Here is a 17,850-nt window from a genome sequence, read left to right on the forward strand (position 1 = left end):
AAAATGCTCACTTTTACTTAATTTTTCAAGGATATTTTTGATGTCCTTTTTATCCTGGAATGCAATAATTTATAACTATTATATAAAGCCTATACTCTCCTATTTAATATGACACCAATACCAGCATCGTACGACGATTACAAGTATTTAAAATATTTTTTTGAAAAATGTTGACCTTTGAAATTTGTTTGACCTCTAAAAGGTCAAAACGATGAGAAAACGAAAAATTAAAAATATTATTATACTCCATTTTGCCTATACTTTCAAACGTATATAGTCCGATTCAAGTGTAACAAAATTTTTTGAAAATTGTCGGACGGTGTTATTGAAGGAAACATGTAAAAATAAAAAACGGGTTATCTGTCCGATACCGGCCAAAATTTAACTACAGAAAGGATGTAATAATGGGCCTTACAATTTTATTCAGTAGTGGGATTCTCTAACGCATTTTTTGGTTATCGACAAGAAGTGGTAAAATAAAAATGCTTATAATTTCGTTAATTAACGAAGTTTGTCGGTAAGTTAACAACCAAAATAAAGTAGTCGTTAAGTACTACCGATATTCTTCATTCATAATTCTGCTTTTTAATTTTACCAACTTTTGTCGGTAACCAAAAAATGCCTAAGAGAATCCCACAACAGGATAAAATTCTCAGACTCTATCACTCCAGCGCACACTGGTCGAAACCATTGATCTAGCGGCGCGAAAGTAAAAAAATCGAACTATAAAATTGCGAAATATTTTTCATTGTATCAATTACAGACACTTTGCAGACAAAGAATTTGTTTTTTCATTTTTGTTGTTGCAAATATTCACTCAGTTATTCACTATCAAATAAAAGAGTTTTTGTTGCATCAGATTTTAAAAAATTGTTGCAAAAAATTAACTTCATATTTGTTTAAATGTTAAATTTATTCGTAATGAAACTGGACAAAACTTATTTTTAATTAATAGCAGAGGGTATGAATTAAATTATAAAAATTAGTTTGGGGTCTGGAGGTACTCAGTTATATAGCAATAAATTTTCAACAAATTCAATTTTTTAGTGTTTTTATGGGTTGTACCCGCTTGTTTTATAGAGTGCATCTTGTAAACTTGGCCGAACTTGGGTTCGATTATTTTATGGGGAATGAAATTGGACTCTCTGGATACGGAATAACCACATTAGGGCTGCAAATATCTGCAAATCTTTTGATGACTGCACTTTTAAAATAACGGATTTTGCATGAAATTCATACAAATTAAGCTGTGCATTTGTATGGGAGCTAAATCAAAATATGGACTTATCTTGAGAAATATTTGCAAGGAGGAGTTCTACCCCCGGAGACACTATAATACCATATTATAGCTAAATATGGGATAGCAAGTAAAAATTCAACGAATCGGGGGTACCATAAAAGGGGCTACATCGAAACATAAATCGTTATTGAAAATATTTTGTAAGAAGATTTTATACGCAGTGAGAACACGGAATGCAAAATTACAGCCAAGTTGGTTTAAAAATGTGATCATGATATTCAAAATACCTTAAATTGAGAGGGACGGTTACATGGGGGCTATATCAAAACGTGCACCTATGTGCATAATTTTTGGTGAACACATTTTGTGACTACTAGAAACCCTAGGTACTAAATTGCAGCTAATTTGCTACGAAATTGTGGCTTAAATCCTCAAAATACCGAAAATCGGAAGGTACCGTTATATGGGGACTATACCAACACATTAGCCGATATTGTTCATGTTTGGCCCATTATTACCCACAGGTACAAGCTGAGTTTGTGCAAAATTTCAGTGACGTATCTCAATTCGTTTGCAAGTTATTAATTCCACGCCGCTAGATCAGTGCTTTCGACCACAGTGCAGCGTCCGTAATTATTGCTAAAAAAGTTTTGCATACAATGGTGCAGGGTATAAAAGCCATTGACATTTGGAATAGATTTACGATAACTGTAAAATGTGAGATGTTGTACATACTTTTTATTAGCAAGCCTTTGTTTTGGACTACGCCAAATAGAAGGTGAGATAGCCACAATAATTCCGACGTCTAAATAACATCCGATTATCAGGAAAATGAAGTGGCGATGCCGATGCAATAACAGTTGTGATGTGACATTGTCAGACATATCTTAGAAGCGCAGACGGTCGAACGTCTGAACGAAGTTATAATATCCTCCCTACAAAGTTGTGTGGGGTATACTATAAAAAGCAAGGAAACGCGCCGTCAGGAACTGGCTATTAGCTCAATGATTGGAACATTTTCTGCTAGACAGAACACAACTTATAAATATATTTTATATGGTACGCAAAAGGCGATTAACGCAGTTGAAAAAAAACATATGAAGTTTCGATTTCAAAAATTTTGAGAAAATACAAAAAAAAACCAACAATTCTTTGGTGCCCTATTATCATAGGTCTTATTAAATGTTCATCACCACATGTAGGGCACATCAAAATTCATCAATTGCCAATAATTTTTCTTTTTTATCTAGAAAATTTCCTGTGCTTGGTTTTTTGGCGTTTTTTTACATTTGTTGTAATAATGGTTTAATTGCTGCTGCCTTTTGGTATGTTTTTTTTTTTATCTTCTTAAATTTTAAGTGAGTTTTGTGTGTTGGCTTTTCATCACTCGCCGTGAGTGAACATCATCGGTGTGTTGTGCTTTCCACAGCGCTTTTTTGTTTGTTTGTTTTTCGTTTAGTGTTTGGCGTGCTGCGTGTGTGTCAAGAGTTGTTATTTTAGGTCAATTCAAGTTATTTTGGGATAGGTCTTTGGTTTTTTTTCTTGTCGATAATCCAAACAATGCTGCGTCGGCAGTATTTAAATGCAAAAGGGAGGAATGCCTCAACGGAATGAATTTATTTTTGGTGAATTAAAAAAAAACTTTTAAAATGTTATGGATAGGGGAAATCAAATTTTTTGGGGTAAAATGGTTGGGTCAAATGTTCTTGAAAAAAACCTTCGAAAATGTGGTATTTTTCATCCATCAATTGTAAAAGTAATTAGTTAAATGATCGTGGTCGATAATGAGCTAAGCCATTGTGGAAATCATTGGCACTTTACCATTGACCATCGTAGCCTGCCAAATCTTAAAATTCTATTTCATTTTATTTTGTCACCAAACACAAAATCCTCTCCGAGTAAAATATGACCGGAATGTTTTGCCAGTTCATAGTTTCCGTACAAAAGCAGCTAGAAGCAGACCGAAAGAAACACAACAAATAGAAACAACCACTTCCTCATTGAGTCATTAACCTGCAAAACAAACCAAAAATACTTCAGTGGACATGTCCAAAAATATTTGTCGCATAGATGAATGAGTGTTTTTTTGGCACTTGTTTGGAGATTACAACATGAAAGAGCTTTTACGAAAAACTTTTTGAAATGTTTACTAAATTCAAAGCAGAGTAAAAAAATCTTTTTTTTATGGGATAAATATTTTTGAAATGAAATATAATTTAAGAGAACAAGCATTATGAAATATTAAGAGTGTGAGAAAATTAAGGGGGTTTCATCTTCAAATAAATGGATATCTGTGATAAAATATCGACCGACTAACGAAACACCGTTGTGAGATTGCCCAAATAAAACAGTTGCCTGATTGTTTAACAACTGTGTGGAAAATTAGTTGCTAGATTTGAACTAAACAGACACCAAAGCAAGTTAAATAAAACACTGTAAACAAACGAAAACTAAGCCATTGTTCAGTCAGACGACAATCATGGAATTTCATCATGAAACCTAGACATTACATAAAAAATTGCACTTTATTTACAACAATTAATATACATATTGGAATATATGTATTTGCTGAATCTTTTTAAATAATATTTACTAGGAATATTTTGAATCTGACACACTCTCGTAAAATGCTGATTACCACTGACCCGTTAACGTTACATTGACTACGATCTCGTTCTTATCAGTTGTGAATTTAAGTAAGTCGTAATTTATTTCCTGACCAAATCGATGTTTTTTATTGTGTGTATGTTTATTTTAAGAAATTCTTGGAATGCAATTCGTATGCCCGATACCCTATGTCTGTCAGTCACATCAAAAAGGTAATATATTTTGAAACAAGTAAGGAAAGGCTATATTCGGGGCACGGCCGATTATGTGATACGCTACATTGCTACCTCGGTATAAGCTTTAGACGGACCGACATTTTTTAACAGGAGATTATAAATTTATTATTTTTTTATTTAATGCTTACTTTGGTTCAGCCTATGTATTATAATCGGATTGCAAATTACGTCACAACAATACGCAAAGACAACGCACTGTACTATATCTGCCATTATATTAAGTCCAATATCTGGTCTACAATTTCCAACAGGTGGATGAACGACTTGATCTTATCGACGCCCATGTTCCCAGGCAAGGACGAACAGAACAAATATAGAGTTTACGAGCTCTTAGGAAAACTTACATGACTGGTATCCTGTCATTGACACTAAAATTACTCTAGGAAATTTTAATGCCAACCTTGAAAAGAAGGCTATCTTTGGCCCAACAAATCGGGAGGTGCCGTTATATGGGAGATATATCAAACCATGGACCTATGTTGACGATTTTTAGTGATCACGCCTATTTCGGTTAAAAATTGTAGATAAAATCCTCAAAATACCTAAACTCGGGAGGTACCAATATAAGGGGGCTATACCAAAACATGGACCTGTGTTGACGATTTTTGGGGGAGAATTTTCGTGGCAACTGTGAATGACAAATGTCAAATTACAGCTACTTCGGTTAAAGATTGTAGCTAAAATCCTAAAAATACCGAAAATCGGGAAGTACCGTTATAAGCGGGCTATACTAAAACATGGAGCATAAACATTCGTGATCACTGAGAACTTCAAATGTCAAACTACAGCTGGTTGTAGCTAAAATCGGTTAAATACCGAAAATCGGGAAGTACCGTTATATGGGGATTATACCAAAACATGGGCCTATGTCCACAATTTTTGAATATAAGTTTTGCGGTCACTAGGAATCCTTATGTCAAATTATAGCTACTTCGGTATAAAAATTTGACTAAAAACGTCAAAATACCGGAAATCTGGGGTACCGTTATATGGGGGCTATGCCAAAAGACGCATTTTCCCAAAAATTTCAGCGCCCTATCTCCATTTCTGTGGATGCTAGACTGATTACCACAGACGGACGGACGGACATGCATACGTCGACTCAGAATTTTACCCTGATCAAGAATATATATATGTTCGCAAACGAGTAAAAAACAATCTTTATAAACTCAATACTATGGTCGAGAGTATAAAAACACAGAAAAACAAGTAAGAAAGTATCAGTCAGCTGAGCCGACAGAGATATACCCTCAGCCACGTACCCGAAGAAAAACAGTTAACACAATACTTCTGTAGGTTTTTTAGCTGTTGGGAAAATTTTCCAGGATGGAAAGGGCCGCAAAAAACTACATGTTGCCACAAAATTTAGAATGATCCAAGACGAGTGCATTTTTTCCAAACTTTGGGTAGGGTGTACCCATAGGAGTTATCCGATTTAGTACATATTCGGACCTAATACAAATCTGTAGGAAATATTTTTTTTCTTTATTAGTCTATGGATATTTTCCTTACAGACTATATAATGAATATGTTGTACTTAATTTTCTGATTTTAAATATATTACAATTTTACTTTTCAATTTACAAAGTTTGAGCTAAATCGATTTCTCTCTTAAAGGGTTATTTTACACATTAGCCAGTTTAGGTGGTGCCGGTAGGATTTTCTGGACCTTTTTGGGTCATTATCTCAGGAAGTATGGACTTTCCCACGAAAAAACCAGTAAGGAAAGGATCATAGTCGGGCGGGGCCGACTATATGATACCTTACACCACTGTGAATATGTAAAATATAGGAGATATGTATCAATTTGAACTGATTTATATACATATATATACACATCCCAAATTTCATCAAAATTAGACAGAGCGGGCGAAAATATACATAGGAGCTATATCCAAATCTGAACAGATTTCGATATAAGTTGTTACACTTATTTCTAGACTAAATTCAGTCACACATTCCAAATTTCATCAAAATTGCACGTAAATAGCGTGTTTTCAGCAAATACGTCAAATCGGCCGAAAATATATTTGGGAACTATATCCAAATATGAACCGATTTCGATGTAGTTTGGGACATTTATTTTGAGACCGAATTCAGTTACACATTCAAAATTTCATCAAAATCGGACGTATATAGCGTGTTTGGTGCAACAAATACGCCAAATCGGCGGAAAAATATATGGGAGCTATATCCAAATCTGAACCGATTTCGATATAATTTGGTAGATTTATTTATAGACCTAATAAATTTAAATGTCAAATTATAGCTACATCGGTCTGAAAATGTAGCTAAAACTGTCAAAATACCGTAAATCGGGGGGTACCGTTATATGGGGGCTATACCGAAACGTGGACCTATGTCCACAACTTTTGTTATATAAGTTTATTGACATTTAAGAACCCTAAATGTCAAATTATAGCTACATCGGTCTGAAAATGTAGCTAAAAACGTCAAAATACCGCAAATCGGAGGGTACCGTTATATGGGGGCTATACCAAAACGTGGACCTATGTCCACAACTTTTGTTATATAAGTTTATTGACACCTAAGAACCCTAAATGTCAAATTATAGCTATATCGGTCTGAAAATGTAGCTAAAAACATCAAAACACCTTAAATCGGGGGGCACCGTTATATGGGGGCTATACCAAAACGGGGACCTATGTCCACAACTTTTGTTATATAAGTTTATTGAAACTTAAGAACCCTAAGTGTCAAAATATAGCTAAATCGGTCTGAAAATGTAGCTAAAACTGTCAAAATACCGTAAATCGGGGGGTACCGTTATATGGGGGCTATACCGAAACGTGGACCTATGTCCACAACTTTTGTTATATAAGTTTATTGACATATAAGAACCCTAAATGTCAAATTATAGCTACATCGGTCTGAAAATGTAGCTAAAAACGTCAAAATACCGCAAATCGGAGGGTACCGTTATATGGGGGCTATACCAAAACGTGGACCTATGTCCACAACTTTTGTTATATAAGTTTATTGACACCTAAGAACCCTAAATGTCAAATTATAGCTATATCGGTCTGAAAATGTAGCTAAAAACATCAAAACACCTTAAATCGGGGGGCACCGTTATATGGGGGCTATACCAAAACGGGGACCTATGTCCACAACTTTTGTTATATAAGTTTATTGAAACTTAAGAACCCTAAATGTCAAATTATAGCTAAATCGGTCTGAAAATGTAGCTAAAAACGTCAAAATACCGCAAATCGGGGGTACCGTTATATGGGGGCTATACCAAAACGTGGACCTATGTCCACAAGTTTTGTTATATATGTTTATTGACACTTAAGAACCCTAAATGTCAAATTATAGCCAAATCGGTCTGAAAATGTAGCTGAAAACGTCAAAATACCGTAAATCGGGGGGTACCGTTATATGGGGGCTATACCAAAACTTGGACCGATATATCCCATCTTCGAACTTGATCTTCCGACGGCTAAAAAAATGGTATTCCCCAATTTTCAGCGAAATCGGTCAACAAATGCGACCTGTATGTTGCGAACGGACGGACGGACGGACGGACATGCATAAATCGACTCAGAAAGTGATTCTATGTATATCCCTAGAAGGACCTATGGGTCTATCTCGCTTCCTTTTGTATGTTACATACAAATGCACTAACACATAATACCCCTTACCACATAGTGGTGTAGGGTATAAAAATTACAACGTCGTAACAGGTGCCGCAAGTGAAACCTGCTGCATCACAAATTAATAAGATCGGAGAGGAATTGTTAAACTATACTTTTTGCAAATTTTGTGTGGGAGGTACTCAAATGAGTGGACCGATATAGTCCATTTTAGAACTCGATTTATGCCTGAAAGTAATATTACCAATAGCAAAGTTTGGCTCAATTCGGTTATTCCCTCCTAGAGTTATTATGCCCACGATCTTGGCGAAAAAATTTGAACCTTTGTGGGGGAGGTACCGGAAGGAGTGGACCGATATGCTCTATCTTCGAATTTAAACTAAGTTTGGACAAAATATTGAAAGACCCAAAATTTTAACCAAATATGGGTTGTTTGCAGTTTTCGTGCTGATTTCTGAGGATATATGGACTTGCTCCTGAAAAAAATTATGTCGTCGTAATGGGGGTAGTGAATACAAGTGGCTGCAACAAAAATCAAAGCGATTCGAGAGCAGGCCTTAAACTGCACTTAAGCAAAATTTTGTGTGTGAGGTACCCGAAAGAGTGAACCAATAGGGTCCATATTGGAACCTCATCTATGTCTGGTAGAAATGTCACGATGTGCAAAGTATGGACTAATTCGGTTACTCCCTTCAAGAGTTATCGTGCGGACAAATTTTCCGAACATTTTTGAACTTTTGTGGGGGAGGTACCTGAAGGAGTGGGCCGATATGGCCCATCTTCGAACATAAATCAAATCTGGACAAAATATTTCGATACCCAAAATTTGAACCGAATCGATTGATCCAGACGGACGGACAGACAGACAGACGGACGGACATGGCTAGATCGACTCAAAATTGTCTGAAACGGATATCGTACAAACATACTTGGGGTCTAAAACCATTATTTCGATGAGGCACATTTTTGGCCGTATCAAAGTTTAAATAACCTCTTTAGCCTAAAGGCTGAGGGTATAACAAAATCCAAATGATGACAATAACGCAAGGCCCATGGAAAATGATTCTGAAAAAAACACGACTAGAGAAAGCTAGCCTACGGCTGACGGGACTGTAGTTTCGGAGAGGACGGACAAAGAGTATCACAGCCGTTATCATTTTTTTAGAATCTGACCGATAATGGTACAAATACGACAAATAATAGCACTTGCGCATTCAATTTTTAATATTTCGACCACAAATGTGCTCACTTTGATCAAGGTATGTTGTCAATTGCCGAAACCGTTGACACCATCTCGTTGTCAAAATAATAACGGCGTGCTCATTCCGAATACAAACGGTGCTTATACACTATCGACAACAGATGTGGTCAGTTTGACCAAGTATGGTGTCATTTTTTTCTCTCAAGCAGGGTAGTGCTTTTGCTAGGGCCTATGACAATTTATCGGATGACACAGTCGACACCACAGTGCTACTGTTGTCATCGATAAATTGGCCTTAGCGGAAGCAAATAACTCGTTGAAGCCAGGACCATCAAACACACAAAAAGAACCGATCTTCGGCCGAAGCCGATAGAACTGGCCTGCAGATACAGGATGCTGATAAGAATGGAACTACGAGAAAAATTACATACAAAATACATCGTCAGGGAACTCATTCATCACGATGAGGGGGTGACAAGTAATCACGATTAATCTCGAGGTGGTGGACAGGCTTGAAATAGCTCACTCTCGCTTCCCCAAGAGAAATCCTGATCCAAGTAGGAGGGATTTCGTTCTTCTCGATGTCGGAACAGGCAAAATCCCGATTGATGTCAACATTGACTCCAAATTTTCCCCATAGGCCAGACCAACAGCCATGTTGACTTGACCCAACGACTCATAAACCATTCACTTATTTCGACCACAGCACATTCTTCAAATAAAGGCCCTTCCATTCTGACAGGATGAAAAGTGGAACGAAACGAAGTCAAAGACGGTACTAATAGGCAGAATCCCATTCTCTACAACAGGTTGTCAACAAACACCCAGGGACAAGAATACCCGGGGACTCGTGATGGCAAAATACATTTTGGACTAGGATGGATAGAGCTCCCCCTAGCACAAAAACTGTAGAAAAGAGAAGCAGAAACCACTTCTCAAAATACAGGTTAATCTACATCACTTAAAAGAAGGTTGCTGAACTTCTTCTTCTGAACTTCTTCTCCATAAACAAAGACGTATTCCCCATTATTGATTGTGAAAGTATCCTATTCCAAGTCTCTACTGCCGGTATTAGGCAACCAACACATAGAAATGCACGGAAAACTGGAAAAAATTCACAGATTGGGAGAACTACAAGCAGTAAAATAGAGAAGACCAAATGCAACTCTTGGATCTGCTTCAGCTACTCCCTCTATCGACAGTAAAGGGCGTAATCAGATTTCATATTGCCGATAGATTTGGGGTCTTTCGAAAGTACCAAACGAGAATACGAGTTGCAATTATATTCGCGGACCACAATGGCACCACAGACCGACCTATCGCGTTATATGTGGTCAACAAAGTTTCTTTATCTGCACCCCAAGTGCTGCCGGCTATGGAATTATGCTACCATCGACCATGACATTCAACTTTGTTTTGACCTTAGCGGTCCATGTGGTTAACAGAGTTGTCGTAGATTTAGTGACGGATATTTGCATAATATTAGTATATATATATATATATTAATATATTAGTGTCGCAAAAGCCACAAAAATATTTGTTTGTATCCGGAAATAACGAAATTCTGGGTAAAACTCGTAAAAACCGATTTTGAGCTATATCTCAAGAACAAGAGCTGATGGAGAAAACCCGCTACCGGATTTGAAAATAACTCGCCGATTTCATTTAGAAACAACAACAACTTCGGCTGAAACATTCAACTTTTTCAATTTTGTTGAGCAGTGTAATCAGTCAAATAGGAGTTTAGCCTTTAACGAATGACATCAGGGAAGGTACCCGACGCCAAGATCGTACAATCATACGCATACGTTACGATCTCAATGGATGTTGCGAAAATATAGTTGCGAAAATATCACGCCACCTCGAAGAACTCCCTGTTTCACTCTACTGGCTTGGGACTTCTTGTTCCTGAATTCGACGTACTACTGGCGTTCCGGAGGGTTGTTTGCTCGATGTCCTCAAACAGTGTGGAGTGCTTGACAGTATCAAAGGCTTTTGATAAGTCAAGCGACATCATCACTGTTATATTACACGACGTGCTGTGGTTTAGTCCTTGACTAATATGCTTGGAGATGGCGTGCAGCGCTGTTGTCATGCTGTGCTGCTTATGGAATCCATACTGATGAAGGGAGGATTAAAGCCTCAAGGGTCTTTGCTACGGGTGACAAAAGCGAAATCGGTCTGTACGATTCACCTCTGCTTGCATCCTTCCCTGGCTTCAGAAGCGGGACCATCCTTTCCATTTTCTTCGAGAACGATGTGGATAGCTAGCGACAGATTGAGAACTTTAATGAGATACTTGACTCCCGGCACATACAACTGTTTAAGCATTTTCATGGAGATTTCATCGGGCCCCAACGCTTTGAATGATTAAACGTTCCTGATGACATTCGCAACATCATCCAGTGTAAATTGTGGTGGTACTTCCTCGGCAGGAAGATATATAATGCGTCGAAGAAATCTTCTATACGCCCTGTCACTCCCCAGGGTGATCCACGAACTGTCGATTGAAATAACTTACGCACCTCTTCGGCTCAGTCAGCTTAACGTTGCCAAACGTGACTGAGATCCTATCTTCCTTCTTTCTAGGGTTCGAGAGTGACTTAAACGTTGCCCACAATTCACTTATTCCGGCTTTAATACAGCAACTCTTCAGCTTATCATCAACGACCAACCTATTAACTTCCAGTATCAGCTCCCTGACTCTGGAGTCACTGAGGTTGGCACGACGAAGGTCATCACGCTCATGTGTTAATCCCTTCGCCTCTGCTGGGAAGTTTGGCTGCAACAGTGATGATGTCTCGGAACATCCTTTCTGCTATCCGAACATCAAAAGGGTTGGAGTGGTGATTAGGTTTCATGACTGATGAAAATGCGGCGTTCAGAGGTGATGAAATCGGGCGGCCTGCTGATGGAGACAATTATGTGGAGATGATCTGATCCAAAAGAAACGACGGATTGACATTTGTCAGATCAGGTGACACGATGGTTATGTCTGGGGAGCTGTGACACTCTTCGCTAATTCTGTTAGGGGCGTCCTCATTGACCGTGCAAAATGTAGAGCTATCAATCTGTTCAGCCAGCACCAAACTCCTCTGGTCGTTTCCGTGGACCGAATGCCACAACTCATGATGACCAATCAAGTACCCCAAATTCAGACGACGTTCCAAAAGAGGGCTTATGTTGGGCCTATAGCATGGAGTACAGCTATTTATCAGCGGGAGTTATACCTTCAGCAACTCTACCTCGCCAGTGCCACATGTAACTGCTACCCCACATACATTCCATGTACGAGTGATTAGAGCCAGGCAAATGTTGTTGAGCTTGGTTTTGTGCAACCCCGCGACTTTTCGAATCATGAAATCTACTATTTCCTCGATCTAACCACGGAATCCATTGCAAAAAGGATGCATTTTCAGTGATTGGAACAACAACGGCTGGTGTTAAGTGCTATGTGAGCGGCTGCTGTTTGGGGTAATGTGGGTGAGTCGAGTGTTCTGATGATGACGAATCACTGGGTCGTACTCCCTCGCATGGACAAGTCCAGAACAACCCCTGGGATGCACCCATTCCTGGCATCTATTGAATCTCAGCGAAGTTTGAGTGTGGTGGATGCATACTCGTATGTGACAAACTAATAAATTGGTCCGGGGTTTTTTAAGTCCCGGCACAGACCGAAATAATCCGGACCAGGCATTGCGGGATATGCTGTTCCCAACAACAACGGCTGGTGTTAAGTGCTGCGTGTGCGACTGCTGTTTGCGGGACTGGCAGTCTTGCATTCTGATGACGACGACAACTCACTGGGGGCTGTGTTCACGTAGTATGCAACAACGTAGTCTGTTGCATGGACGAGTCCAGAACAACCCCTGAGATTCACCCACTCCCGGCATCTACTGCATCTAAGCGAAGTCTGAGTGTGTTTGATGCGCATGTGACAAACTAAGCACATATAAATGGGTCCTGCGTTTTCCTAAGTTCCAAAACGGACCAAAAGAATTCGGAGCAGGCATTCCGGGATATGCTGCTCCTAATGCAGAAAATGGGGTACAAATATAAACATGTATGCACTTAGGTCGCAGTCGCTGGACGAAAGACGGGCCAATCTGATAACGTAGAACCCGCAGCCGTGGAACTGGAGACTAAATCTCCTAGCCAAAGCTCATTTCTTCAACCCTGCTCATCCAGACCGCTGGAGTAGTCAGAGTCATTGAGCCATAAGTCGTCAAAAAACAGCATGGACAAACCCTTCAAATCATCCGTGCCCCTTTAGCGCATCCAAGGTATTGATCCCACACGTTTTGGAACAGATTTCCAGAGCTTGTATGTGTCTATCGCTCATTGCGGCTTTATGGAGAAGGAAGTCTTCCCAAAGACTGAACACCGATCAGCTTATCTTCCTTTCTTTGGAAAACTTAGAAAGTTTGGAAGGTGTAGATTAGGGTGCAGATTAACCCTAGCAGCTTTTCTTGACGTAAAAGGTGCCTTTAATAACGTTAAGCTTGAATCGATCCATAACTAACTCTCCTCTACACTGATCAGTTGGATTCACGGAATACTCAGCAGCAGCAGAATAATCAACCAAAACATCGGTGAGAATTCCAGACAGAAGTCCGTCACCAGGAGCACAACAAAAGTGATAAACGTAATACTTAATGAATTTGATAAACCACGAATAAACACGATCGCTTATGCTGATCTGTGGCAATCTCTGGCCTATTCGGACTCAAGTTTACCAAACGAAGGGACTTTTGTAGTATCCTGCCTTATCGTTTCAGTGTTTGAGGTTCTCGGAAAATTCTGAAAAAATTGCAAAAATAAAATTGAAAGCAAAAAAAAAAATAAAAATAATTCCACAACGTCAAAACATTTTACATAGTCCCGTCATAGACAGACTTGATAACTGATAAGAAAAGTGTTAAAGTATCAATACAAATTACCCGGTATTTGTGTTATGAAAACAGTAAGCAAACGAATTGAGAACGAATAACAACGCGATCAATATAAAAAATATTCATACCGTGGTCAGAAGATAACCGTTAAACAAAACAACAAAAAAGGACAATGAAAATTTTAATTGTGTGCACAATTTTTTGTGCCTTGTTGGCTGTGTCCTTGGCAGGACCTTTGAAGAAACATAAAATCGAAAATAATCTCTCAGTCAGTTCAAGTGAAGAAAGTGCTGAGGAGGTGAAGGTGCCTGTTAAGAATGTAAACAAAAACAACGAAGAGGACTCCTCATCCAGTGAATCTGTGGAGGATGAACAAAAACCCAAAGATGCTGATTCAAGTGAAGAGAAAACGGATACTCAAACCAAAATCATTGTCAGGGATAATGATGAAGGACTTTCTCAGGAAGATAATGTCAATGGCAAGGATCAATATACAATAGTTGTTGTGGACGATGATGATAACGATATGGAAAACACTTTGGATAGTGGACGCACCAAACGTTCAATACATCCCGATATGCCCAATCATAATCATATTCAGGTTAAAGATTTGGGTACAATTGAAAATGAAAAATTTGCGAAATTAAAACGGGCCAGACGAAGTGAAGAAGAAAATTCATCAGAAGAAAAACACCATGGACATTGTGGAGGTAGTGTCGGAGTTGGAGGAGAACATGAAGAGGCTAAGGCTGGTGAAACAACAGCCAGACGCCGTAGGAATGCTGAAAACTCATCTGAAGAATCTTCCGAAGAAAAGCAACCTGCTGCAGCAGAAGAGACAGCAAGACGTCGTAGAAATGCTGATAAATCATCCGAAGAGTCATCTGAGGAAAAACAACCCGCAGCCAAAAAACCCCATGAAGCCCCAGCTGAGGAAGTTAAACCTGAAGAAGCTGCAAGACGTAGAAGAAATGCTGACACAACTTCGGAGGAAAATTCTTCTGAAGAAGAAACAAAAGCTGCCGAAGAGGCAGCAAGACGTCGAAGAAATGCCGATAAGTCCTCCGAAGAATCTTCAGAGGAAAAACAGCCCGCCGCCGAAAAGTCCCACGAAGCTCCAAAAGAAGAAGTGAAACACGAAGAAGCCGCAAGACGTCGTAGAAATGCCGACAAGTCCTCCGAAGAATCTTCTGAGGAAAAACAACCCGCCGCCGAAAAGCCTCACGAAGCTCCAGCAGAAGAAGTGAAGGCTGAAGAGGCCGCCAGACGTCGTAGAAATGCCGACAAGTCCTCCGAAGAATCTTCTGAAGAAAAGCAAGCGCCCGCCGAAAAGCCTCACGAAGCTCCAGCAGAAGAAGCGAAGGCTGAAGAGGCTGCCAGACGTCGAAGGAATGCCAATAAATCTTCAGAGGAATCTTCTGAAGAAAAACAAGATCCCGCTGAAAAGGCCCACGAAGCCCCAGCTGAGGAAGTTAAACATGAAGGAGCCGCAAGACGCCGAAGAAATGCCGACAAGTCCTCCGAAGAATCTTCTGAAGAAAAGCAATCACCAGCCGAAAAGCCCCACGAAGCACAAGCAGAAGAAGCGAAAGCTGAAGCTGAAGAAGCTGCCAGACGCCGTAGGAATGCCGATAAGTCCTCTGAAGAATCTTCCGAAGAGAATAAAACTAAAACCGATGAAAATCCAAAACCCACTGAAGAAAATCATGCTGACAATTCCATAGCCAGACGTAGACGTCAAACCCTTTCCGATGATTTGTATGTCAGTGAAGAATTGCCAATAATTACAAACATTGTCAAAGATGCCGATTACAATGAAGTCATTGTCTCGCTGAGTGCCGAAGAGAAGCAAACGCTTAATGGAAATGGAAAATATTTAGTTATTGATAAAGAAGAAGAAGATGGCGATGAAGACAACAAACAATCCGATGAAAGCCAGGAGGGACAAATCGTTGTCGACTATAAAGAAGATTTGAAAAATGAAAAAAATAGTTCGGAAGAAGATTATGTTAAGGGATGTGAGGGTAATGATACCTCCAATGAATCAAGTGAATTGAATGAAACCACTTATAATTAGGGAAGCTACGTACATACATACATACCTACATACAAATGTAAATAGAATAGTCTGAAAAATACTTAAAAAATAAAAATTAAATAAAACAAAATAAAAAATGATAGCTAATTATTCATAAATTAACTCGCTTTGATTTTTATTTCCAGCCATTTCATTATCAAAGTTAAAAGACCCATTTCTTTCTCATTATCAGCGATTGAGGTCGTCACGTAGAAAGGAAAGATCAATTCTGTAATCTCCGCTGTCAATCGAATGCATTCAACTGTTGGATCACAACAAGAAAAAAACAATAACAAATGACCACCTTTGAATTAGAAAAACCTGATAACAAAGCGGCAGCAGTAAATAACATCATATTCTGCTAACAAAGTAGCAAGAACAAGCATACAAAATATTAAATTACAAGTATACACATAAATCTTGTTTAGAGCTTCTTATAGAGGTGGCGTTAGGTATCCATAAATTCAGTGGACGGCCCACTGAACTTTATTATATTTGCCAAGCAAAGCGTACAAGAAATGCGAAGAAAATTTAATTTCGGGGCTGTTAGACGGCTATCTCTGGTAATGCGAAGCAATTAGGACAGAATCTTAAACTTTAGGATGTAGTAGAGAGGATAGTAGATGACCCTAAGGGTCCTCTAGTGTATAGAAAATGGACCTTAGGGTAGTCTACTGTAGAGTAGGTGGCCCTAAGGGTCGTTTACTTTAGAGTAGATGGCCCTTAAGGTCGCCTACTGTAGAGTAGATTCCCATAGAGTCGTCTACTGTAGAGTAGATGGCCCTTAGGGTCGTCTACAGTAGAGTAGATGGCTATTAGGGTCGTCTACTGTAGAGTAGATGGACTTAGGGTCGTCTACTGTAGAGTAGATGGCCCTTAGGGTCGTCTACTGTAGAGTAGATGGCCCTTATGGTCGTCTACTGTAGATTTGATGGCCCTTAGGGTCGTCTACTGTAGAGTAGATGGCCCTTAGGGTGATCTACTGTAGAGTAGATGGCCCTTAGATTCGTCTACTGTAGAGTAGATGGCCCTTAGGGTCGTCTACGGTAGAGTAGATGGCCCTTAGGGTCGTCTACGGTAGAGTAGATGGCCCTTAGGGTCGTCTACGGTAGAGTAGATGGCCCTTAGGGTCGTCTACGGTAGAGTAGATGGCCCTTAGGGTCGTCTACTGTAGAGTAGATGGCCCTTAGGGTCGTCTACTGTAGAGTAGATGGCCCTTAGGGTCGTCTACTGTAGAGTAGATGGCCCTTAGGGTCGTCTACTGCAGAGTAGATGGCCCTTAGGGTCGTCTACTGTAGAGTAGATGGCCCTTAGGGTCGTCAACTGTAGAGTAGATGGCCCTTAGGGTCGTCTACTGTAGAGTAGATGGCCCTTAGGGTCGTCAACTGTAGAGTAGATGGCCCTTAGGGTCGTCTACTGTAGAGTAGATGGCCCTTAGGGTCGTCTACTGTAGAGTAGATGGCCCTTAGGGTCGTCTACTGTAGAGTAGATGGCCCTTAGGGTCGTCTACTGTAGAGTAGATGGCCCTTAGGGTCGTCTACTGTAGAGTAGATGGCCCTTAGGGTCGTCTACTGTAGAGTAGATGGCCCCTAGGGTCGTCTACTGTAGAGTAGATGGCCCTTAGGGTCGTCTACTGTAGAGAAGATGACTCTTAGGGTCGTCTACTGTAGAGTAATTGCCCTTAGGGTCGTCTACTGTAGAGTAGATGGCCCTTAGGGTCGTCTACTGTAGAGTAGATGGCCCTTAGGGTCGTCTACTGTAGAGTAGATGGCCCTTAGGGTCGTCTACTGTAGAGTAGATGGCCCTTAGGGTCGTCTACTGTAGAGTAAATGGCCCTTATGGTTGTCTACTGTAGAGTAGATTGCCCTTATGGTTGTCTACTGTAGAGTAGATTGCCCTTAGGGTCGTCTACTGTAGAGTAGATGGCCCTTAGGGTCGTCTACTGTAGAGTAGATGGCCCTTAGGGTCGTCTACTGTAGA

At 39.7% G+C, this 17,850-nt stretch overlaps 1 protein-coding gene across 1 annotated transcript; it reads left to right on the plus strand.

The window, feature by feature from the left end:
* The first annotated feature begins 13,447 nt into the window (after nucleotides 1-13,447).
* On the plus strand, nucleotides 13,448-15,989 carry LOC141405279 (uncharacterized). The gene has a single exon (XM_073989460.1). It carries the CDS (start codon nucleotides 13,966-13,968, stop codon nucleotides 15,868-15,870), a length of 1,905 nt encoding a protein of 634 aa, XP_073845561.1. The 5' UTR covers nucleotides 13,448-13,965; the 3' UTR covers nucleotides 15,871-15,989.
* Nucleotides 15,990-17,850: the final 1,861 nt, after the last annotated feature.

This window comes from Musca autumnalis, unplaced genomic scaffold (assembly GCF_047663935.1).
Source record: "Musca autumnalis isolate F117 unplaced genomic scaffold, ASM4766393v1 scaffold_5, whole genome shotgun sequence".
Classification (NCBI taxonomy): Eukaryota; Metazoa; Arthropoda; class Insecta; order Diptera; family Muscidae; genus Musca; species Musca autumnalis.

Bases quoted from the DNA above. Each gene is read 5' to 3' on its own strand.
- LOC141405279 (XM_073989460.1), top strand. From the start codon at position 13,966: ATGAAAATTTTAATTGTGTGCACAATTTTTTGTGCCTTGTTGGCTGTG.